Source organism: Poromitra crassiceps (genome assembly GCF_964638095.1).
Source record: "Poromitra crassiceps genome assembly, chromosome: 14".
Lineage (NCBI taxonomy): Eukaryota > Metazoa > Chordata > Actinopteri > Beryciformes > Melamphaidae > Poromitra > Poromitra crassiceps.
Genome location: NC_139633.1, coordinates 5893003 through 5913561, shown reverse-complemented (window position 1 = coordinate 5913561; position 20559 = coordinate 5893003). Strand labels below are relative to the sequence as shown.

General features: G+C 43.5%; 3 protein-coding genes across 3 annotated transcripts in view; all 3 read left to right on the top strand.

The window, feature by feature from the left end:
- Positions 1-808: 808 nt before the first annotated feature.
- Positions 809-3952, top strand: calhm3 (calcium homeostasis modulator 3; the record flags this gene model as incomplete). Its single annotated transcript, XM_083651136.1, has 4 exons — positions 809-1095; positions 2174-2301; positions 2490-2617; positions 3241-3952. The coding sequence occupies 4 exons, from the start codon at positions 809-811 to the stop codon at positions 3691-3693; spliced, it is 996 nt and encodes a 331-aa protein (XP_083507262.1). The 3' UTR covers positions 3694-3952.
- A 2162-nt stretch (positions 3953-6114) lies between these two features.
- calhm2.1 (calcium homeostasis modulator family member 2, tandem duplicate 1) lies at positions 6115-7584 on the top strand (the record flags this gene model as incomplete). The annotated part of the gene is made up of 2 exons (XM_083650850.1): positions 6115-6669; positions 7105-7584. 2 exons carry the CDS (start codon positions 6115-6117, stop codon positions 7519-7521), a joined length of 972 nt encoding a protein of 323 aa, XP_083506976.1. The 3' UTR covers positions 7522-7584.
- Positions 7585-19153: 11569 nt separating this feature from the next.
- LOC310788969 (RING finger protein 122) overlaps positions 19154-20559 on the top strand; it is a 13934-nt gene continuing 12528 nt past the window's right edge. The window contains exon 1 of the mRNA XM_083650575.1: positions 19154-20114. Within this exon, the coding sequence (XP_083506701.1) occupies positions 20090-20114 (25 nt within the window). The 5' untranslated portion in view covers positions 19154-20089. The remainder of the gene's footprint in view (positions 20115-20559) is intronic.

Below are 20559 nucleotides of genomic sequence, written 5' to 3'. Positions count from 1 at the left end.
AAGACCGCTATGGAGTTGTGCTGATAAAACTCCCTGTGTTAACATGGACAAACTGTTTCAACTGGCATGAGGGTGAGTAGTAGATGGTGATCAAATTTTTTGGCGAGCTATTCCTTTAAGCTCAGTACCATCTACTTTTAAGTTACCCCTTAATACCAGGAACTTCCACACCTTCCTTTCACTCCAAAAGCCTTTGATGCTCGACACTGAAAGCGGGGTGTGGTCAGACAGCTGAGTTGCCTGGCTGCATACAGAGATCACTGCAGGACCGTCCGCGTGCCTGGGCTCTTCCCAGGAAAGCTGACATTCACTGAGATTGTGGACTTGAGGCCGTTCTTCAAGGTGGATTATTGTTTAATGTGGTAGGGTGAATTGTGTATCTGATCAGTTTTCTAGACACTTTTTTTTTCTCTCCTTGCAACTAGAGACTTTTCTTCATAGTGTATTATAGAAGCTGTAACAAGTAAAGTTCAGAGTGCTTTGATCTAGGGCTGAACAATATATCGAAATGACATCGATATTGTGATATGGGACTAGATATCGTCTTAGATTTTGGATATAATATTGTGATATGGCATTTATGTGTTGTCTTCCTGGTTAGTCATTATAGCCACATTACTGATGATTATTGATCAAAAATCTCATTGGGCAAATATTTGGTGAAAGCACCAATATTGTCACAATATCAATATCGAGGTATTTGGTCAAAAAATATTGTGATAATTTGATTTTGTCCATATTGCCCAGCTCTACTTTCGACCCCGGCACCAGTTGGATCACCTAGCTATTGTGACCTCGTATTGAAACGATGGAGCGTCTGAAGTTAGTCCTGCAGTACTTTCAGTCCAACTCGGAGTCCATCTCCAATGGCATCTGTATCGTACTGGCCTTGGTCAGTGTCAAGCTCTACACCAGCTTTGACTTCAACTGCCCCTGCCTTCCTCAATATAACAAGCTCTATTCCCTGGGCGTGATGATCGTCCCGCCCATCATACTGTTCTTCCTGGGGGTCCTGGTGAATCGACATACAGGCGTCATGATGGACGAGTGGATGAGACCCATTGGGAAAAGGTCTAAAAATCCTGCCGTGGTTAAGTGAGTCCAACACCTCTTTCCCCAGATGTCATTTATTCAAATGTTTTGTCCATTATGTTACAGAGGTAAACGGAGGTAGAGGTCCAGTGTTTCTTCAATTGAACATTGACTGTTTGGCTGCTGCTTCTTTTTTTTTTTACATCGCCTGAAAAGATCTGGATCAGTCAGTTATAGGCCTACCCAATAGGTTCTTAATGTTGCCAGCATCCCTTATTGATTTCCCTTATTAAATCTATACCAATCACAAACTAAGATGTAAATAAGGAGAATCAGATGAGTTTGAGAACGCAAGTTATAAAAAGGTCTCAATGAAAGTCAATCATCTTGAGTTCCCTATTCTCAGTGAGCTGAATTTGGCTATTTTAGCTGTTGTCCTATTTTGACCGGTTTAACGTGGAAGCCAAAAGGACCCTGGATGGAAAGCTGACCATTGATTTTGCCATGATCATCTTTAAATTGGATACACATTTAACACAAAGTAGATTGGCTAACACCAAATCTAGCACTTTTTGTAGCAGAAGGCTGCGAACGACAGTTTCCAATTTGTTTTAGACGAAATGTGGTTCAATTTTGTCTCGATATTTCAACTTTATTTTCTTAGCAGTAACGGCACGCTGTGGTGTGTTGGTTTGATGGCTGAAAATTGGAGGTCTCTCTCCCTGCAGATACCTGTTCTCTGCCATGCTCCTCTCTCCCTGCAGATACCTGTTCTCTGCCATGCTCCTCTCTCCCTGCAGATACCTGTTCTCTGCCATGCTCCTCTCTCCCTGCAGATACCTGTTCTCTGCCATGCTCTCCCTGCAGATACCTGTTCTCTGCCATGCTCCTCTCTCCCTGCAGATACCTGTTCTCTGCCATGCTCTCCCTGCAGATACCTGTTCTCTGCCATGCTCCTCTCTCCCTGCAGATACCTGTTCTCTGCCATGCTCTCCCTGCAGATACCTGTTCTCTGCCATGCTCCTCTCTCCCTGCAGATACCTGTTCTCTGCCATGCTCTCCCTGCAGATACCTGTTCTCTGCCATGCTCCTCTCTCCCTGCAGATACCTGTTCTCTGCCATGCTGTCTCTCTCCCTGCAGATACCTGTTCTCTGCCATGCTCCAGAGGGCCTTGTTGGCACCGATGGTGTGGATTCTGGTCACTTTGCTAGATGGAAAGATCTTCATTTGTGCCTACAGTATGAACGTAGACCCCAAAACCTTCACAGGTACCCTGGAGCCACACTTACTAACATTTTCGCCTGGTCATGTCAACTTTAGCTTTGTAGGAATCCACAATCAAGGTCGTAGTCTCGAGTGCAATGTCAGTTATTATTACTTTTGGTGCTGTATTTAAATCAACATCTATTGTTCATGTCATGTTTCTGATTGATGTTTTCATTTCAATTGTCCTCAGGTATGCCCAACAATACAGGGCTGGATGTGATCAAACTCATGGCTAAAGTGCCCTGTAAGGAAGACGTCATCTTCAGGAATAGCTCCTTCCGCAAAGCAGTCTCTCGTTACGTCCGCTGCTATTCGCAAGTAAGCCACAATCCCATGACACACACCCTTCCTTCCGATCATGGAAGTTGGAAACCCTCATTAGTGTCTTGCTTGCACCTGTGTTTACCCTGCCTTTTTGACACAAAATGGCCCCCATGAAAAGGGTCTATATATGGATGGTCAAAAAGCTTTTCAGGTGAGATAAATTGGCCGCTGTCTACAGCCAGGTTTTACGCTTCCATTGTTTCCCTGATGTGATCGATCATTTCGTGAAGAATAGTTCTGCCTCACAAGTGATGCAAAATGGATGTGATGCAAAATTAGGTATATAGATATAGTTAGATAGATATTGTTGATTGAAATAGTCATTTTCCTGCATCCTCGTTTAATTATCCTCTAATTGTGAAATAATGCTGAAGCTTAACAAGTCATCGATGTTCTGGGGACTCGTACTAGTCAGCTGGACAGGCTTTTGCTGGTTGCTTGTGTACCCAAACCCATTCTCCACCATTCTCCAAATGTGGGCATATCAGGTATCATTTGCATCAGGGACAATTGGCTCTGTTGACTGATACCCGTCATAGGCTTTTCATCGTCAGTGGGCTAAATGACGAATACCTTTTGTAGGCTTTGTGTGGCTAACTGTCCTCGCCTTGGCTTAGGCTGTGGGCTGGTCCATCCTCCTCTTCCTGATTCTCCTGGGAGCACTGGGACGCCTCATCAAGCCCTGCGTCGACGACCACGCCACCTTCCTGCAGACGCGCTACTGGAGCAACTACCTGGACGTGGAGCAGAAGCTCTTCGACGAGACCTGCGTCCTGCACGCCCGCGACTTTGCCCGCAAATGTGTGGTGCAGTTCTTTGAGGACATCAGGGAGGACGCCGTGCTCCACCTTCCCCACCCGCCCTTCGCTAGGTGCCACAGGGAGGAGAAGGAAGGTGAGGGAGAACAGGAGCGACTGTACGGGATAACCAAGCAGGAGCAGGTGGATCAGCTCTTGAACAAGTGGTACTACTGTAAACCTGAACTAGACGTGACCAGGAGAGCCTACAGGCCGAGGGCGTGCGTGACCTGGGAGGACGACGATGGGAAGACCCTCTATTCTGATGTCTAGTGTTGTGTTCACACACCAAGTGCGAAAAATCGCTCGAGTTTGACCGCACACATTAGTCTAGTCTACTTTATTCATAGTCCTCCTCTATCATCAAGTCTCAAAGGGCTTTCACATAACCATTATATATAGTTCATGTACCATACTAATTTACATAGCCTACATTCAACATACAGTGTAGTGTACAGATTATATCCTATATGTACTACAGCATATACAGTACATCTGGATTAGGACTGCGCAATATCTCGATACTATATCGATATCACGATATGAGACTAGATATCTTAGATTTTGGATTTCGTAATATATTGATATGGCATGTTTTTTCTTTTCCTGGTTTTAAAGGCTGTAAAGTTATGTAATGTTCTGCATTTACCAGACTGTTCTATTACCATATTTGTCTTTACCCATATAGTCATTATATCCACATTAGGCCTACTGATGATTATTTAGCAAAAATCTCATTGTCTAAAAATGTTGTGGAAGAACCAATACTCATTCCCACAATATTGTCGCAATATCGATATCCAGGTATTTGGTAAAAAATATTGTCATATTTGACTTTGTCCATCTGGATATCATCTGAAAGGCCCAAGACCGGTTGTGTCAGTTTTGGATATATAAATGCATGCCAAAATGCTGTCAAACTGGAGTGACCTCTCTCATATGACAACACACCACAGATTGTTTACTGTCTCATGTGCCCAAAAGTGTGTGTTCATACATGCATACATGCATACATGTGTGCATGCCTATGAATGTGTGTGTGAATGTCTGTGCACATGTAGTATCCAGTGTTGGTGAAGGATCTCCGCGCTGAGGCTGTTTATGTGCTGATGGTGGTTCACTTGAGTCTTCTTTCAGACGTTCAAAAGAGTTGCATGAAGTGAGGGCAACTCATGTTGTGAGGATCATTTGAATATGTTTTGCTCTTTTGGCTGGCTGGCTTTGCATACAGGCTGTTGACCTGACATGGACCTCCCCCTCACAGACTGATGGAGACATGCAAACTTTGGGGAGGCACTCTACAAGTCCTGCTTTAATTGTTTTCTCTAAATGTACAATTTAAAAAATATTTATTGGATTATTAGACAATGTCATCCCACTCAGTAATAGTTAAGCTCAATGGTGAAGAGAGTATTTGGGTCAAACATAAAACACGATCACTCATTGAGTATATAGCACTTCGCTTTTTTTAATGGGCTATTTCATGTGTTGCTGTACACGTGTGAAAGTTTAGCAAATCGAGTGCAAAATAAACAAGAGAACTTCCTAACAATCACTTGAATCACAAGTGCGCTCACACAAGCAAAGAGGGAATTCTCTTTTCAAATCTAAAATTTGGCGATTAATTAATTGAGATTTATCTCGGATCTTTGTGTCAAGAATACACCCATCCCAATGAAACCATCATGTTTCTTCACTTACTTTAAAGTAAGCCTCAACACAAACATATTTTCTGCACAACTGAATCCATCTAATGAGAAAGCGCGGCTATGCGCAGTAAGAACACATCCTGACATTTTCAAGGAAAATGTTAATTTTGTCAGTTAATCTGTCCTGGATCAATCAATGTCTTTGAACACATATCGGCTCAATGATCAAGTGATTTCTGTGTCTTCTTTAAATGAGCATTTGCATATAAAAAGAACATGATTCTTTCAGGCATACAGGCTACTCTAGTTCCATGGCGGTCTGGCTTGTTGCTATATTTGCTCTATTATCTCCGACATATGTTTCCAGTTTAGAGACCCAAGTTTTTTCCACTGGGGAGGAAACTCGAGGGCAGTTCCTGACTATGACTCATCATTGGTGCAGTGGTGCCCGGCAGACTTCACACACATACAAGCAACAAAGGGGAACTTTCTTTTCAAACCTAAAAAGGGTTCGGTCTATTTTTCCCAAATTCTCCTGAAAGCTCGTGGTATTTCTAAAGTCAAAGATTTGGGATCTTCACTGGTTCTTGAATGGTTCTGAGCCACGTCATGTCCCACCTCAGAGCTATGCTGCAGCGTAAGTTTGCATGACTTCTTGACCAAGTGATCCCGTTTTCTCTCCAGTTGCATGCCTTGTTTGTATGGGTCCAACTCAATGTCGAATGCCTTTTCAACTCTACAAAATGTTTTCGTCTTTCTTTTTAGCTGTTGCATGCCTTAATTGTGACATTTATTTTTTTGCAAGAATACTGAGTCCATTCATTAAGGCAGGCATTCTACTGTAATAACCAAAGCCAACAGTATATTTCTTAAATCACCCTGACTGACCCAATCTAAAGAGTTGTCTCATTCATGTCCCCCCCCCCCCCCCCCGTCTCTCTCTCTCTCTCTCTCTCTCTCTCCCCCTCTGTAGCCTGACTTTACTGTTATACAAAACTCTAAAAAAACCTTGCCGCTCCTCTGTTACTCTCCATAACGATCCAAGATGGCTGCTTTTGCCCTGGTCACAGAGAACTTTAAGTTTGCCTCCCTCTTCTTCAAGAGCAAAGATGTGATGATCTTCAATGGTCTGATCGCTCTGGGCACGGTGGCCAGCCAGACCGCCTACAATGTTTTTGCCTTTCATTGCCCGTGCTCCCCCGGGAGGAACTACCACTATGGCTTGGCTGCCATCGGCGTTCCTGCGCTGGCATTGTTCCTCATAGGAATAATGATGAACAAGAGCACCTGGGACATGGTGTTCGAATGTCACCTCAGAAAGTGCCGGAAGCTGTCGGGGGTCGCGGCCTCCGCACTGATGGGGACCATCGTCGGGCGGGCTGCGGTCGCACCGGTGACCTGGGTGGTCATCTCTCTGCTGCAGGGCGAGGCCTACACGTGTGCGTTCAGTGAGTTTATTGACCCCAAAACCTTGGAGGGCTTCCCATTGGGTCGTGGCTCGAAGATCATAATGGCGAAATTCCCGTGTCCAGGAAGCGTTTCGACAGAGCTGCAGGGCTTCTGGGAGGCAATCCAGCGAGGACTGAAATATGAATCTCAGGTAGTAAAGTGTCTTTTCGTTTGTTTGAAGGGCTATTGTGGTTTTATCGTTTGTTAAAAATATTTTAGATTATAACTTTAAATCAGGATTCTGAGAATAAAGTCAGAATTCGAAGTTACTGTCAGAATTTTGAGATTAAAGTCAGAATTCTCAGATTAAAGTCAGAATTCTGTGGGGGAAAAGAAGCATACTATGTGACATCACTGATGATGTCACTGATGATATTATCGATGGTGTACCGGAATTTGAATGTCTCTGGTCCTTAGATTTTTGTGACGTCAAAAAGGCTTAGATCATGGTCGTGAAGACTCCCTGATGTGATTTTGTTTGTTTAGGTAGGGCTTCCAAATACATTTCTGGTGACGTTTGCTTGATCTTGATCAATTCCAGACTCTGACTAGTTATATGGCTTGATGACACTACCATTCCTTTCAGCTGATCGGCTGGCTGCTGGTGGCGGGAATGGCCCTGTTGGTGTTCCTGATGCTGTGCGTGAAGCGCTGCTGCTGCTCTCCCCTGGGATACCGGCAGGAGGACTACTGGTCCCAGTACCGCTCCAACGAACAGGACCTCTTCCAACGCACGGCCGGGCTGCACGCCCGCATCCTGGCCGCTGAGAACGTCAAGAACTTCTTCGGCTTCGTGGCGTTGGAGACGGAGGAGCAGGAGCTGCTCGTGGAGCACAAGAGCTCCGGTCCCATCTGCAGCACCGATTGGAACCGGGTAACTGGTGTCTACCTCTATCGAGAGAAGAATGGACTGCCCCTGTACAGCAGGCTCAACAAGTGGGCCCAGTACAACCTGGAGAATAACATTGACGCCATGGAGAAAGAGATGGATGTGTTCAGCTGACTCACCAGACAGCAAAGAGTTCTGCACTTCTGTTTCCTGGGGTGAAGGCTTGTGTTCCGGTCCGCTGCCAACGCTGCCTTCAACTGCTCCTCGATGCCATGGGCTGATTGGCTATTGAGGACGGGGTGATATATGATGCCTTATATGGTGACATGACTTGGATCTTCATTCATGAAATTCGGTCAAGACCCCATATGTAGAAAGGGGTACTGGATTGGAGTGAATTAAAAGGGGAAATGGTTGGGATTCTAGGGCCCCCCAAACCACTATGTCCGCCCCTGGTCATAAATACAACTTGTCACACATTCAACCAAGTGGACCCTTTGACAAAAGTATTGGAAACTGTTCCAATACTGTTGGTCTTTTTGGAAGGAAAAGAGGTAGCCGGCACTACTTTCCAAACATGGCCGCCGACCTCTTTTCCTTCCAAAAAGACAGATTATGTGCATTTTGGATTAACATTTCATCGTGTGGTGAGTACCCGAAGCACAACATGTATTTTGGCGCCGTGAGATGTGTGCTTTGGCAGATTTTTAACAGCTCTACCATTAGCCTCCATTCTATGGCGATAATTACTAACTTCACGACTGTAGCTCACTGTAAACTGAGCGGACAGTGCCGGTAAGGCATGGTGTATCTTGGTTATGTGGGGGGGGGGGGGATGTGGCAAATGAGCTAAACTTCCAAAAAAGTGGTGTATCCCTTTAAGACACGTTGCCACCAAACGGGAAAACTCTCTTCGGTCAACTCCCTTCATTAATGGATTCAAATATTAATGTTACAGTACTGTATGTTTGCTGTGGCTCTATAGGCTGAATCTATGTCGGTTAAAGGCAGGACAGCTGACCATCAGATGTGATGCTCTGTGGTCCTGAATAACACATGTTTATGGGATAGACAGTAGTTTCTGCTGTGGAGTACCTGTCCCTCATTAGGCCTGTTGAAGTTTTTAATCTCTTACTGTAGATAACCTATTGAGGATTCAAGCCATCAATGACAGCTAGAAATATAGCATTAGATCTAACAAGGATCCAACTTCGAGCAGATAGTGATGTTGCATTATTAATCTACATGGACTCCAATTTTAAAACCCCTTCTAGCATACTGCTAACACCATATCTACTCATTTGTAAGGTTGAATGCATTTCCTGGTGCTGCTCTCTACCTTTGAACATATCTGTTGTTTTTACAGGCTGCACCTGTTTGTGGTTACCCAGCTTTCCATCTCTGAGCATGAATGCATCATAAACACTGGAAAATGAAATGTCTATTCTCACACTCCAGCATTGATTGTTTTGGTACTCAACAATCTTCCTGTAGAATTAGTGCTGCTACGGTGACAGCTGCTGATGACATTGTTTTTATCCATTATAAAATCCTAATTGAAATAAAGTTTATTTATTAGAATAGAAACAGAAAGCATGTTTGACTGTCAGCACTAAAGAAACTACACCAAGACGATTTTTTGTGATCATAGAATTTAAAGTTCCTCACTACACAAGTAAAGTTGGTTAACAACTGCCTGCACAGAGTCCTGCATAGGATAAATAGGAAACCTTGATATTTTTCATATTAGTCCTCACATAAGCCTACAGTTTTTGCATTGCCACTTATTAGTTCATCATGTCTTGCATCTCTCATTGAAACCTTTGGCCATAAGCTAGCTGGTCAAGCTGTAACTAGCAGTCTACTCAGGTTCTGTAGCAGCTTATTATGTGATTATGTATGCTAATAACTGTCAGATAATGTGGTACATTGAATGCACCAGAAAAGTAATAAAACCTATTAATAAATTGCCAGACATCTTCACATCTTCAGGTTGATAATCAGATAACCCCCCCCCCCCCCCCCAAATGGTTTATTTTTAGAAATATAAGTCACTTTACAGGAATATAGCAGAATGTATGTATGTATGGAAAAAAGAAGAGGTTAGGAGTTACAGAGGAGAATAATAGGCTATTCTAAACATTAATGCCATTAGGACAAGATCATGGCAGTATAACAAAAAGTATATATAAGAGCAAATACATAAATAAAATAGGGTAAGTATATAAATACAAATAAGGAACAAACAAAATAAGTGCAAAAAAAACCAATGTGAAATTAGTCCAACAACACAGACCGGAATTGTGAGTATTGTTTGGGGATTGAAAGAAGAATAATGAGAATTGTGTGGTTTACATCAGAAAAAGAGAGAAACTGTCAAACACTGCAACCTCAAAACATCAGAGATGATGCATTAGATACGTTTTAGCTCAACTGGAGTGGAAACCAGACTGTTCACCTCTTTGGAAAAACAATGTTAGGCACCAAGGAGGAACATTTTGAGGTCATGGAAGCGCTCCAACTTCATTGTGGAAAGTCATCAGTTATCTCAGTGACACTTGTGAGTGAAGGTAAATTTAAAAAACTCACAATTGTACAGTTTATTGTTTATTGTTTTATTGGATTGGATTATTAGCTATCACAATAGTGAAAGCTAGTCTTCCTGGGGTCCTAAAATATATTAAAACAGCATAATTAAAACATGGCATGATGCATACAACATAATAACTAATAAGTTTACATTGACATAATGCATATTGACAAAATGCATCACAAAATTAAAACAACACAAAACAAAACAAAACATACACAAAAGTTAGATTGTATGGCAGACTTGTCTCATTTAGAGGGGCATTCTAATGCATATTTCGATATTACATTTGGAGTAGTTACTTATTTGCCTGTTTTTTTTCTAACGCACGTTATATTTTGTCTGTGACTGGAATTGTGTTTCTACGTTTCACCGCCCATTACTAAGTTTGTTATGATTCATTTTGTGATTATTGACTAATTTGTTAATTCAGTGCTGCACTAAACTGTATTAAAACTGTATTTAGAAATACCCTGAAGAAGTTTGTCCCCCTACACATGGGTTGTATCCAAGCCCCCCCCCCCCCCCCTTTTTTTTTAACCATGCACAAGCTATGTTTTTAATAATTTCATGATGAAATAGCCATCGTAATAAAGGCTTTTCAACTTTTTGCCAGAAGAGTGCCTTGAACTTTCTTCTTTCTGTAGCCTATAGGTGTTCCTGGCCTCTCGATCCAAATATCCACTAAACCTGTTCTGCTGAATGTTAACAAATGTCATAAATCTGAATAATCTGTTTGGTTAAATTTGGAAACTGCAGCAGATTTAGGAGCAGAAAATGAAACTGTTGAGTAAACACATTTAGCCCGCGTTATCTTAATAGTTTTAAGTGTAGTAATCAAGATGTATCATACTTTTTTGTTTGAAAATCTGTATTTGTCAAATTACTACAGCATCTGAGAATGGATAAGAGGGCATTATATCAACAATTTGCATGCTGATATTGTTTAGCCTTTACGAAGAACTATGTTACATTTATGATCAACATTTCTTTTATATATTATATATCTATTTTGGTAATATAACCTGAGATATACATTTGATGCAGTTTCTGCACAGTATGAGGAAATCTGTTGACCTTTAAACATTTGAGTCCATGCTTGCAGATTTCTGAAGGTAAGTGCTACTGGAACATTGAATTGAGATGTATAAGTTTGTTTCCCAAAATTCAATGTGAGTTCCATCCACAAGTGAGGTATTCAATGCGATCCACAGTTGATTATCTTTTGGCTGAGTCTGGTGTCAGAAGTGAATGTTTATAAGGTAATGATGTTGTTTGTATTTTCCAAAAAAGATCATTTTAACTTTTTATAATCCATAAAATGGCAGCTTTCGTCACGGATTGCCAAGGCAGATTCACTGTTCAAGTGAACTTTTCAAACAATTGTCACTGATTCAGAATAAAGAAATAACATTTTCAGCTGGGTGGAAGTCATTCATTCATGAAAGAAATGATCTTGAAACAGTAGTTAAGTGAGTGCTTGAACTACATGCACATACAATATATATGGAGGATGTCAATAATACAAATTATAATGAAAATATTACAAAACTTACACATACATTTCAAATTAGGCCCCTTATGTTCCAACACAGGGGTCAGCCAATTACTTCCTGTTGTGTTTACACTTCCTGTGACAGTCAGTGTTGGGGAAGCTACTTTGAAAGCATAGCTTAGGAAGCTACCAACTACAGCAAAGCTACCCTGGGCAAAATGTAGTTTAGGAAACTACAAGCTACTCAGAAAAAGTAGCTCAAACCACTCATAAGAAGTCTGACCTGGTGGCATAGGGGGTTGACTTGCTGCCCCACAGTATTGAGGCCTTAATCAGTTTTGAGGTCCTGGGTTCGAGTCTCAGTCAGTTTTGAATGGCGACAGCCAGAGGAAGGAGACAAAACAAGAAGGAAACAAAAGCGCTCAGAGATTAGCTATGTCCAACCAAGTCTACTTAACGATTTCTAAATTGACTGAAAGCTCAAATACAGCCTCTTCCAGATTTTGACCTATAGCCAGGCACTGCAAAAGTCATACAGTGAGAAATACAGCATCAGTGGCAGTGCCTTTGTGGTTCACTGTCTATGTCAGCTGCCTTCAGAGGGAGAGGTTGTGTGTTCTAAGCTGGAATGTGTACAGACTAAACTTTGACACACAGACAGAGGAAACAAATCATTTTAAATGATAATTTATAAATATTTGTATGAAATAAATAACATTTGTAAAAACCCACATATTTGTGCTTTTCTGAAAACCGGGTTTGGCTCCACCCCCAGTTCAAACCTCTAGCAGGTTGTTGGAGGATACTGATTGGCTATTCAATAAAGTAATTATTAATTAACACCAGAAGGTGTCCCCTGGTGGCAGTTTGTAGTTTACCATGTAAGCCTCAGTCCTCCCACAGTGATCTAGTTCAAAAATCCAGCCTGTGGGTTTTTGTTGCATATTCTTCTCCCCCCCTCTCTCTCTCCCACACTTGTGTCCTTCTCTTACGATACGTCTGTCAATAAAGCATAAAATGTCATAAAAAACATAAAGGAAGAGCTCTTTATGACCCACCCCCCCCCCCCCCCACACACACACACACACCAGCTTTATGTTGATTGACAGCTGAAATGTAACATTTTAAAAACCAGACAGGTCAAACTTTTTACAGCGGGATTTTGGCCAAACTCTCTTAGTCTCGCTCTCTCTCACTGTCTCTCTATGTCTCTCGATCACATGAAAGTGAGGCTTCCTTCAGGTACAATCAGGACGTTCAGCTTGGGTGGTAGTGGTGGTGGTTGCTTAAACCTGTGCTAAAACTCTGGTGTCACTCCACATTCACTATTTAGGCTTTAGGGCAAGGTGTCACAATAGTCTACTGGAACCCCCCCCCCCCCCCCCACACACACACACACACACCAGCTTTATGTTGATTGACAGCTGAAATGTAACATTTTAAAAACCAGACAGGTCAAACTTTTTGCAGCGGGAATTTGGCCTAACTCTCTTAGTCTCGCTCTCTCTCACTGTCTCTCTATGTCTCTCGATCACATGAAAGTGAGGCTTCCTTCAGGTACAATCAGGATGGTCAGCTTGGGTTGGTGGTTGCTTAAATTGGTTTCTGGAGCTGTTGAGTCAGTCAATATATATTGCAACTCTGCTTACCAGCCGGCAGGTGGCGGTGTGGTACGGTTTCTCTTGGCATACTGTATGCTGCCCAAACCAAAATTGGTCCTATTAGACTAAATCAATTCAAACATATTGACAATTTAGGGTCAATATGTCAAAAATATGTCCCAAAAAAAAGGGAGGGGGGGGGGGGGTTGGAGCTTCTCATAAAATAATCCAAGAAAAATGCTTTGCATGGGTTAATAACAATTTCACTTCAATATTCTTTATACTTACAGAAATATATTTTCATTTCTTTGCTTATTATTTTTCATATACTCACAATTCGCTTTAGCACTACCTGCATCCTGACTCCCATGCACCTTTCCTGTTGATTAATGCCAGTACAATTCTGTTAATATTTTAAAAGTATTCTGCTGAAATAATGTTTTTATTTGCATTACTACACGGTGATGGTAACTACTCATACATTTGTATTTTACATTTTCCAGTCAGCATTTTACTTTTTGAGGTCGTGGGTTCGAGCCTCAGTAAGTTTTGAATGGTTAAATCACAGCCAGAGGAAAGAGACAAAAGCGCCCAGAGAAGAGCTGTGAGTGTGAAGTGGAGCTGGTGGTGCGGTAGAGTTTGGCGACCACACAGAGGTAGCAGAAGTTCCTGGTTCGATTCCCACACCTCCACCACATTTGCTGAATTTTGAAAGTCGCCAGTCAGAGGAAAGAGTGAAAACCTCAGAAAAACCTGCCACAGAAGGTTGATCCAGTAGCTCAGAGAGTTGGAATGTGGTGTAGCAGTTTGGAGCTTCTGAGTTAGAGTTTTGAGGTCGTGGGTTCGAGCCTCAGTAAGTTTTGAATGGTGACATCACAGCCAGAGGAAAGAGACAAAAGCGCCCAGAGAAGAGTCATAAGTGTGAAGGGGACCTGGTGGTGTGATGGATATGTCGACCACACAGAGACGTGGTAGCATGCGGGTGGCCGGTTTGATTCCTGCTCCGCCACCACCTTGACATGTCTTTAGCAGTACAGATGCCAGTCCTGCCTGTTGCTCTGGACCTCTTTGCAGTCTGTCCAAAGTGTGTATTTCTGTGTATCTGCCAGTAGGAGGCACTGTGTCTCTGTGTCTCTGCCTGTAGGAGGCACTGCACTGCGCTGCTCTGTCAGCCAGCCAGTGATGCTAAAGACAGTGCAGTAATATGTCTCCATCGGGAATCGAACCAACAGTCAACCTGTCAGGTAGTGACACAGCAACTTATCCTGCTGAGCTATGAGCTGTTTGGACATCACCTTCTGATTTTCTGCACACTGTGTTCACATGGACAACAACACAGAGGATAAAGAGTGAGGCAGGTGGGATTTGAACCAGCTACAGAACAAGCAGCTGTTTTATCTGACTGAGCTAGAGTCAGGGGCTGCCTAGCTCCTTTCATCAGCTTCTTTCTATTATCCGACTAATATTTTGAAGCATTTTGCAGATTGTGTCGTTTTAGTTCTCTAGGTGTTTCACAGCTCGTCTGCTGTTACACTGCACTTCTCCTGGTTATAACTTTAGGGCACATTCACACCCATCATGTTTGGAGCAGTGTACTCCTAGTACTCCAGTGTACTCTAGCCTACAAGAAATGACACCAAACACAAAGTATTATGGTTATAGGGAAACAAATGTCGACAGTTAATAGCCGGAGGAAAGCCGAGCACAGCAGGATGAAGCGATGATCACAAACCACAGTCTGGTACTGATGCTCAGGGCTATTTCTTCATGTTCTTACAACCCCTTATCACTCCCAACTCGTCAAATACTCACCTTTGACCCCTTGGCGTCACTTTTTTTCCATCCCTCCCACAACATCAGTATCAGAAACGTGGGGGCGTTGCGGGCGAGGCGACTGCGGCGACCGCTAGTCATGTGACGACAGTACCCTGTCTTGTCAGGCATCCACGTTGTGGGCGACCGCTAGAGGTCGCCTGATGTCGGTCACCCTACATATCACATTTCATATGAGTACATGGACATTTAAATGTCCACTTACTTTAGGCTTGGCCGACGTTCAACAATTGATTTTTAATGCCTTAACTGCATTATTTACATTAGCATGAAGAGAGGGGTGACCGACTCAGGACAAGCGCGCAGCTTTTTTCATATGTCCTTATTGTTTTTGTTCTTACCCTTTCTATCTGTAAATCTTTGTATATATTCTTTGTAACAGTCCTGCAAATGAGAGCTCGCTCTCTAGGGCCACCAGATAAATAAAGGCAAAATAAATAAATAAATAAATAAATAAATAAATAAATAAATAAATACATACATACATACATACATACATACATACATACATAAATAAATAAATGACCGGCAATAGCGTCCTTTTTCCGACTCTGGTAAAAAAAAATCTAAAGTAAATGATTGAAACCATATACCGTTAGAAAGATAAGAAGTTACATTTGAGTTTTACACCATTAAACTGGTTGTAAACATTTCGTGGTCATAACTGTAGCTAACTAACTTTGTCCGACTTATGACAATAGCAGCAAAAGTAACAGAACAAAGCTCCGCTAGCTAACTCCAAAAACTGGTTCTTTGGCTGCGCCCACTGAGGTTGAACTCAAACACTCAGATTATTTTTGATCATGGTTTTACTACCGTGTCCAATTGTTTTGCCCCCCTGACTGAACAAACGCCCGCCCAAACGTCTGTTTCCTCTCTCAACACTGTAACCAACTCTCTCTCTCTCCCTCCCCAACCTGTCTGTATGTCTCAATGTATTTCTCTCACACCCCTCCAGACTAATGGTTTTGTCTGTCTATTTTATGGTCCATCTGTCAGAGCCACATGGGGGTTTGAGCTACCTGACTGCCTTGTCTGTGGGCCTCTCATGTTTACCTACCTTGTTTAACTTTCTGCTCACATGTCTCTCTCTCTCTCTCTCTCTCTCTCTCTGCTGCCCTGTCTGCCGTCTGTGTGTCTCTCTCTCTCTCTCTCTGCTGCCCTGTCTGTCTGTCTGTCTCTCTCTCTCTCTCTCTCTCTCTGCTGCCCTGTCTGTCATCTGTGTCTCTCTCTCTCTCTCTCTCTCTCTCTCTCTCTCTCTCTCTCTCTCTCTCTCTCTCTCTGCTGCCCTTTCTGTCGTCTGTCACCTGCTCTGTTTGTCTTTATGATGCTGGCTGCGTGCCTCTCCATCTGCATGGATCATCTGATCCCTCTGTCAGTCTGACATGTTCACTGTATCTGTCTCTTCCTGTCTGGCCGGCCGGCCCGACCGACCAGTATAACTGACAGAAACATACAGGCATGTTATGTAATGTAGGGCGCACATTCAATAACATGCCAGCCAAGCAACAGTGTTGTTGAGATGACAGGAAATTAATATTTTTAACTGTGATTTTTTTTCACCTAGATTGATCCTTCTTGACAGTTAATTTGGTTTTCATTTGGAATGTACTGCAGTAACTATCTGAATCCGATTGCTAATTTGCCTGTCTTGTTTTGATCTTCGCTGCCTTGTGTCTTTCTGCCATTGTTGCTCCCTCCTCCCCCACGTGCCCCTGGCTCAGGTCCAAACAGCTTGCCTCATTCCCGAGCCTTTTGCGTCACACGGTGAGTGGCTCATAGCCGTGGTATATTGACTGTGGTAGGCCTATATGCTCATTATACCACGGTTATGAGCCAATCAGATTGCTCGATTTGAGAGAGCCATTTTATAAAGCGTTATAAATCATAGATAAGACTATACTAAAAACATAAACACACAGTGTGGCGTCTTTCATGCAGGCTAGCAAGCGTAACTGCTGTCTGTCTGACCCACTGAGTCTGACCACAGACTGTAGAAAGAGATGCAGGATAGCCGAACGAATGTGTTTGGATGAACGTTTGACGCTATAGGCCAATCAGAGGCAGAGAGGGGCGGGTTATGCCTTCGCCATCATCCGGAAAAAAATATGGCCTCCTCCACCCCCTCCTCCAGGCCAGCCTCAGCAGGCTTTGATGGGCCGTGGCCAGCCTGTATCCACAGCTCAGACAGCCGTGTGTGGTGCTAGCAGGGCCAAGTCAAACTCACTATGGCCCAGCTCACGCAGGGGGCTCAGGTGAGGAGAACATCCTTTATCCACCCCCTGTCTCTCCTCTTTCCCCTTCCTATCTATTACACTACGTTATTTGCTCCTCCAGTGTAACAAAGTATATGCGACTGCGTAATAGTGGCTGAAGGTGTGATTTCTTCTGTCTGCGATCCTCCAGAGGAAGGTCTGACTATGGTGATGATCCAGGGCCAAGGCCAGCTGCAAATAATTTCGCAGAGGCTAACCATCATCCCTTGGCCCCCGGTCAGCAGCTCATGCAGGCAGTCATGTCCAATGGCCAGGTCCAGCTTTTCCTCTTCACGCCCATGCCCCGGGCCTTGTCAGCCTCAACCTTAGCTCCCAGCACCACCACCACTGCAAAACCCAATTCACCCAGACCAACCCCCGTGCCCCAGAAGAACCCCCGTGCCCCAGAACAACCCCCGTGCCCCAGACCAACCCCCGTGCCTCAGACCAACCTCCCATGTCAACACCAGGCAAGTCAGCTCCCCTGCAAGTCCAGACGACTGCCTTGGTCTGACTGCCTCGGCCCTGGTTTACTTAAATCCCAGGTACAAAACTGTCTAGTGATAAAGGTATTTCAGAATATGGAGCCTATTTTGCTTACAGAATATGATAAATAGAAAGTTGTACTTGTGTCTCATGCATATGAGAACAAATTCCATATACAGTAAACGGCACAAATCCTCCCCTTTGTGCTGCCTTGTGCGGACGCGCTCAATAGGCTGGGTTAAATACCTGAATTATTATTCACAGGTGTGATCTGGGCATAACATCAATTCAACCAATCAGACTGTCCTCTCACAATCCCATTTAAAAGCCAGATGCGCCTGCTCTTTGGTGACTGGCTGGGGGCTGCACGTTTGCACCAGGAAAGATTCTCAGCTGAAGAGAATGATCTGCTCGATATCCTTTCATCTTTTTAAATAGTTCCAAATAATTCATTCATTCAATGAATGAGCAATGAAGGAGACCTATTGCCCCCCGGGAACTGACATTTCCAGGATGAGTTTTAGACACGGTTCCCATGGTCCTTGAAATCCGTGAAAGTGTGTGAATTTGAGGAAAAAATACAAGGCCTTGGAGAGTTTTTGAAAATAGACATAAATAGACGTGGGACATTTGAACATGCTTGAATTTATATATTTATGTCAAATACGCCGAATTTAAAATGTTTAAGCACGCTTAAAGTATGCACACGACATGTGCACCTATGTGCAGTGAATATGCCACTGTCTCTGACTTGTCTTATCACTATACTGCCTTATTGATTGTTGTGCCTCTTGTTGTTTTTTTTGCACTCAATGCCCTGTTATATTTGTACTATGTTGTAAACGGAGTTCACAGCACAAGAATTTCACACGTGATACTTGTACCATGGAGTGACAATAAAAATCTTGAATCTTGAATCTTGAATTTTGTGCAAGAATAGAATTTGAAGTCCACCTTTGATATAGTCTGCCATCACTGTGACAGCGCGCAGGTGAGACGTGTTCACACATTCAAGCCTCTCTCTCTCTTTTTAAATGTTGTCTGTGAGCTTCTGTGAAGCCTGCTAGTTCTCATGATAAAATGTCTATTGTAACAGTAATTCACCTTGATCCATGTCTGAAACTATGCCCTGTTGGGTCATGCATTTGAGGGAGTTGGCCCTGGAAATAAGGTGTGGGAACCCGGTTAATATCCTCGACCCAATACAGAGCTATTCTGCCTGGTTCCTGTTTATCCGCCTGTCTGTCTGTCTGTCTGCCATCTGCTCTGCAGCCACTTCACACTGTAAGAGTTTGCAGCTGGAGAGGAAAGGGGGGGGGGGGGGGGGTGGAGGGCGGGCAGGCAGGCAGGCAAGAGAGAGGAAGGAAAGAGGGGGCGGTGACAACAGAAAGACAGCGAATCACACGAGCAGCAGCGATCTGTTTACAAACTGAGGCTAGACAAGAGAAGTGGGGAGAGAGAGAGAGAGAGAGAGATCCGAGGAGGGAGAGTGAATGTGAAAACAAGAGAGAGAGAGAGAGAGAGAGAGAGAGAGGAGACAAGAGCGTCCTGACCTGTATCTCAATTAACATTAGGCTCATTGTTTTCTCTCTCTCATACCTGACTCTGTCCTCTGCTCAGACAGAGAGAGAGAGACAGAGAGAGAGAGAGAGAGAGAGAGAGAGACAGAGAGAGAGAGAGAGAGAGAGAGAGAGAGAGAGAGAGAGAGAGAGAGAGAGGGGGGGGGGGGGAAGAAGAGGAGGTATGAGCAGCTGCTTTGGACAGGAACACTGAGAGGCTGCCTGCCTGGCTCCACCACCACTGGGGTGAATCCATCCATTCATGCTCGTCCTTTTGTCGCCATTCCGTCTAATTGGCCGCGGACGGTTTTTCCCAGCCGGGGGAAGGAAAGCGACGTGGAAAACCCAACAGGCTGATCAGAGAGAGAGAGAGAGAGAGAGAGAGAGGCAGAGGAGGGGAGACAGGAGGAAGGGAGGAGGGCGATCAAGCCTCGTGACACAATGTTTTGAAGGGGAGACAAAGCAGGCGCTCCACTCCGCCCGATGGCTCCCCTGCAGTTGGTGACAGTGATCTGCTGTCAGTCACAAGGCTTCCAGGTTCATCCCTTATATTTACAGTCTATGGTTCATCCCTAAGGAGAGAAGACTGTGCGACTGTTATGCTGTCTTTGTTATCAAGAGGGACATACAAGAAGAACTACTCCAGCTCCCCCCTGTGGTACATACATGCAGTGTTGTGTGAGTCTGGATCAAAGAAGAGCATATCCCTGAATAGCCCTACCCACTGCACATCCAGGCTATCTACTAACAGGGTCAAAACTACTCACTCAAAGAGAAGCGGATGAACTGTACAGACTGCGACTTGGTCCAGAAAACGATCCCAGAAGCACAGCTGCAGACTTCGTGACACTCGAGAGGTCGTGACCCCAGATGTGGATCGACCCACTGATTCTCTGGGTTTGCTGTTTTGGAAGGCTGATTTGATGCACCCCATCCACTTGTGTAAAGGTAAGTAGGGTTAGAGTTAGGTGAAGGGAAGACATAACTCTCCAGAGGGGATTAACACACTGGCACTAGTTCCTCTTTGTAGGTTTATGTTCATAATTTCCAAAAATACATACTTTCTGGTTTCAAATAAAGGATCTAAGACTAGGAAAATGGAGAATATAAGGGGAATATCTACTAACCACTGGTGAACATTTATAGCAATTATATATAAGTTGTCAAATCCAGAGGTGGGTTTAAAACACATTCAAAAATCCAATTTGCAGGAAAAAAAGAATTGAAAAAGAAGAAAAGAGACTTCTCTGGGGAAGGAAATAAATGCAGTTAGAGTTTGGGCTAACCCACTGTCACATTATGCCATAATAACATGTGACGTAACCATTAAAGTGATGATGAACAGCTATGTTGTGTAGCTTCTTCCATGATAAAACAATCAGTTGCTCCAGGA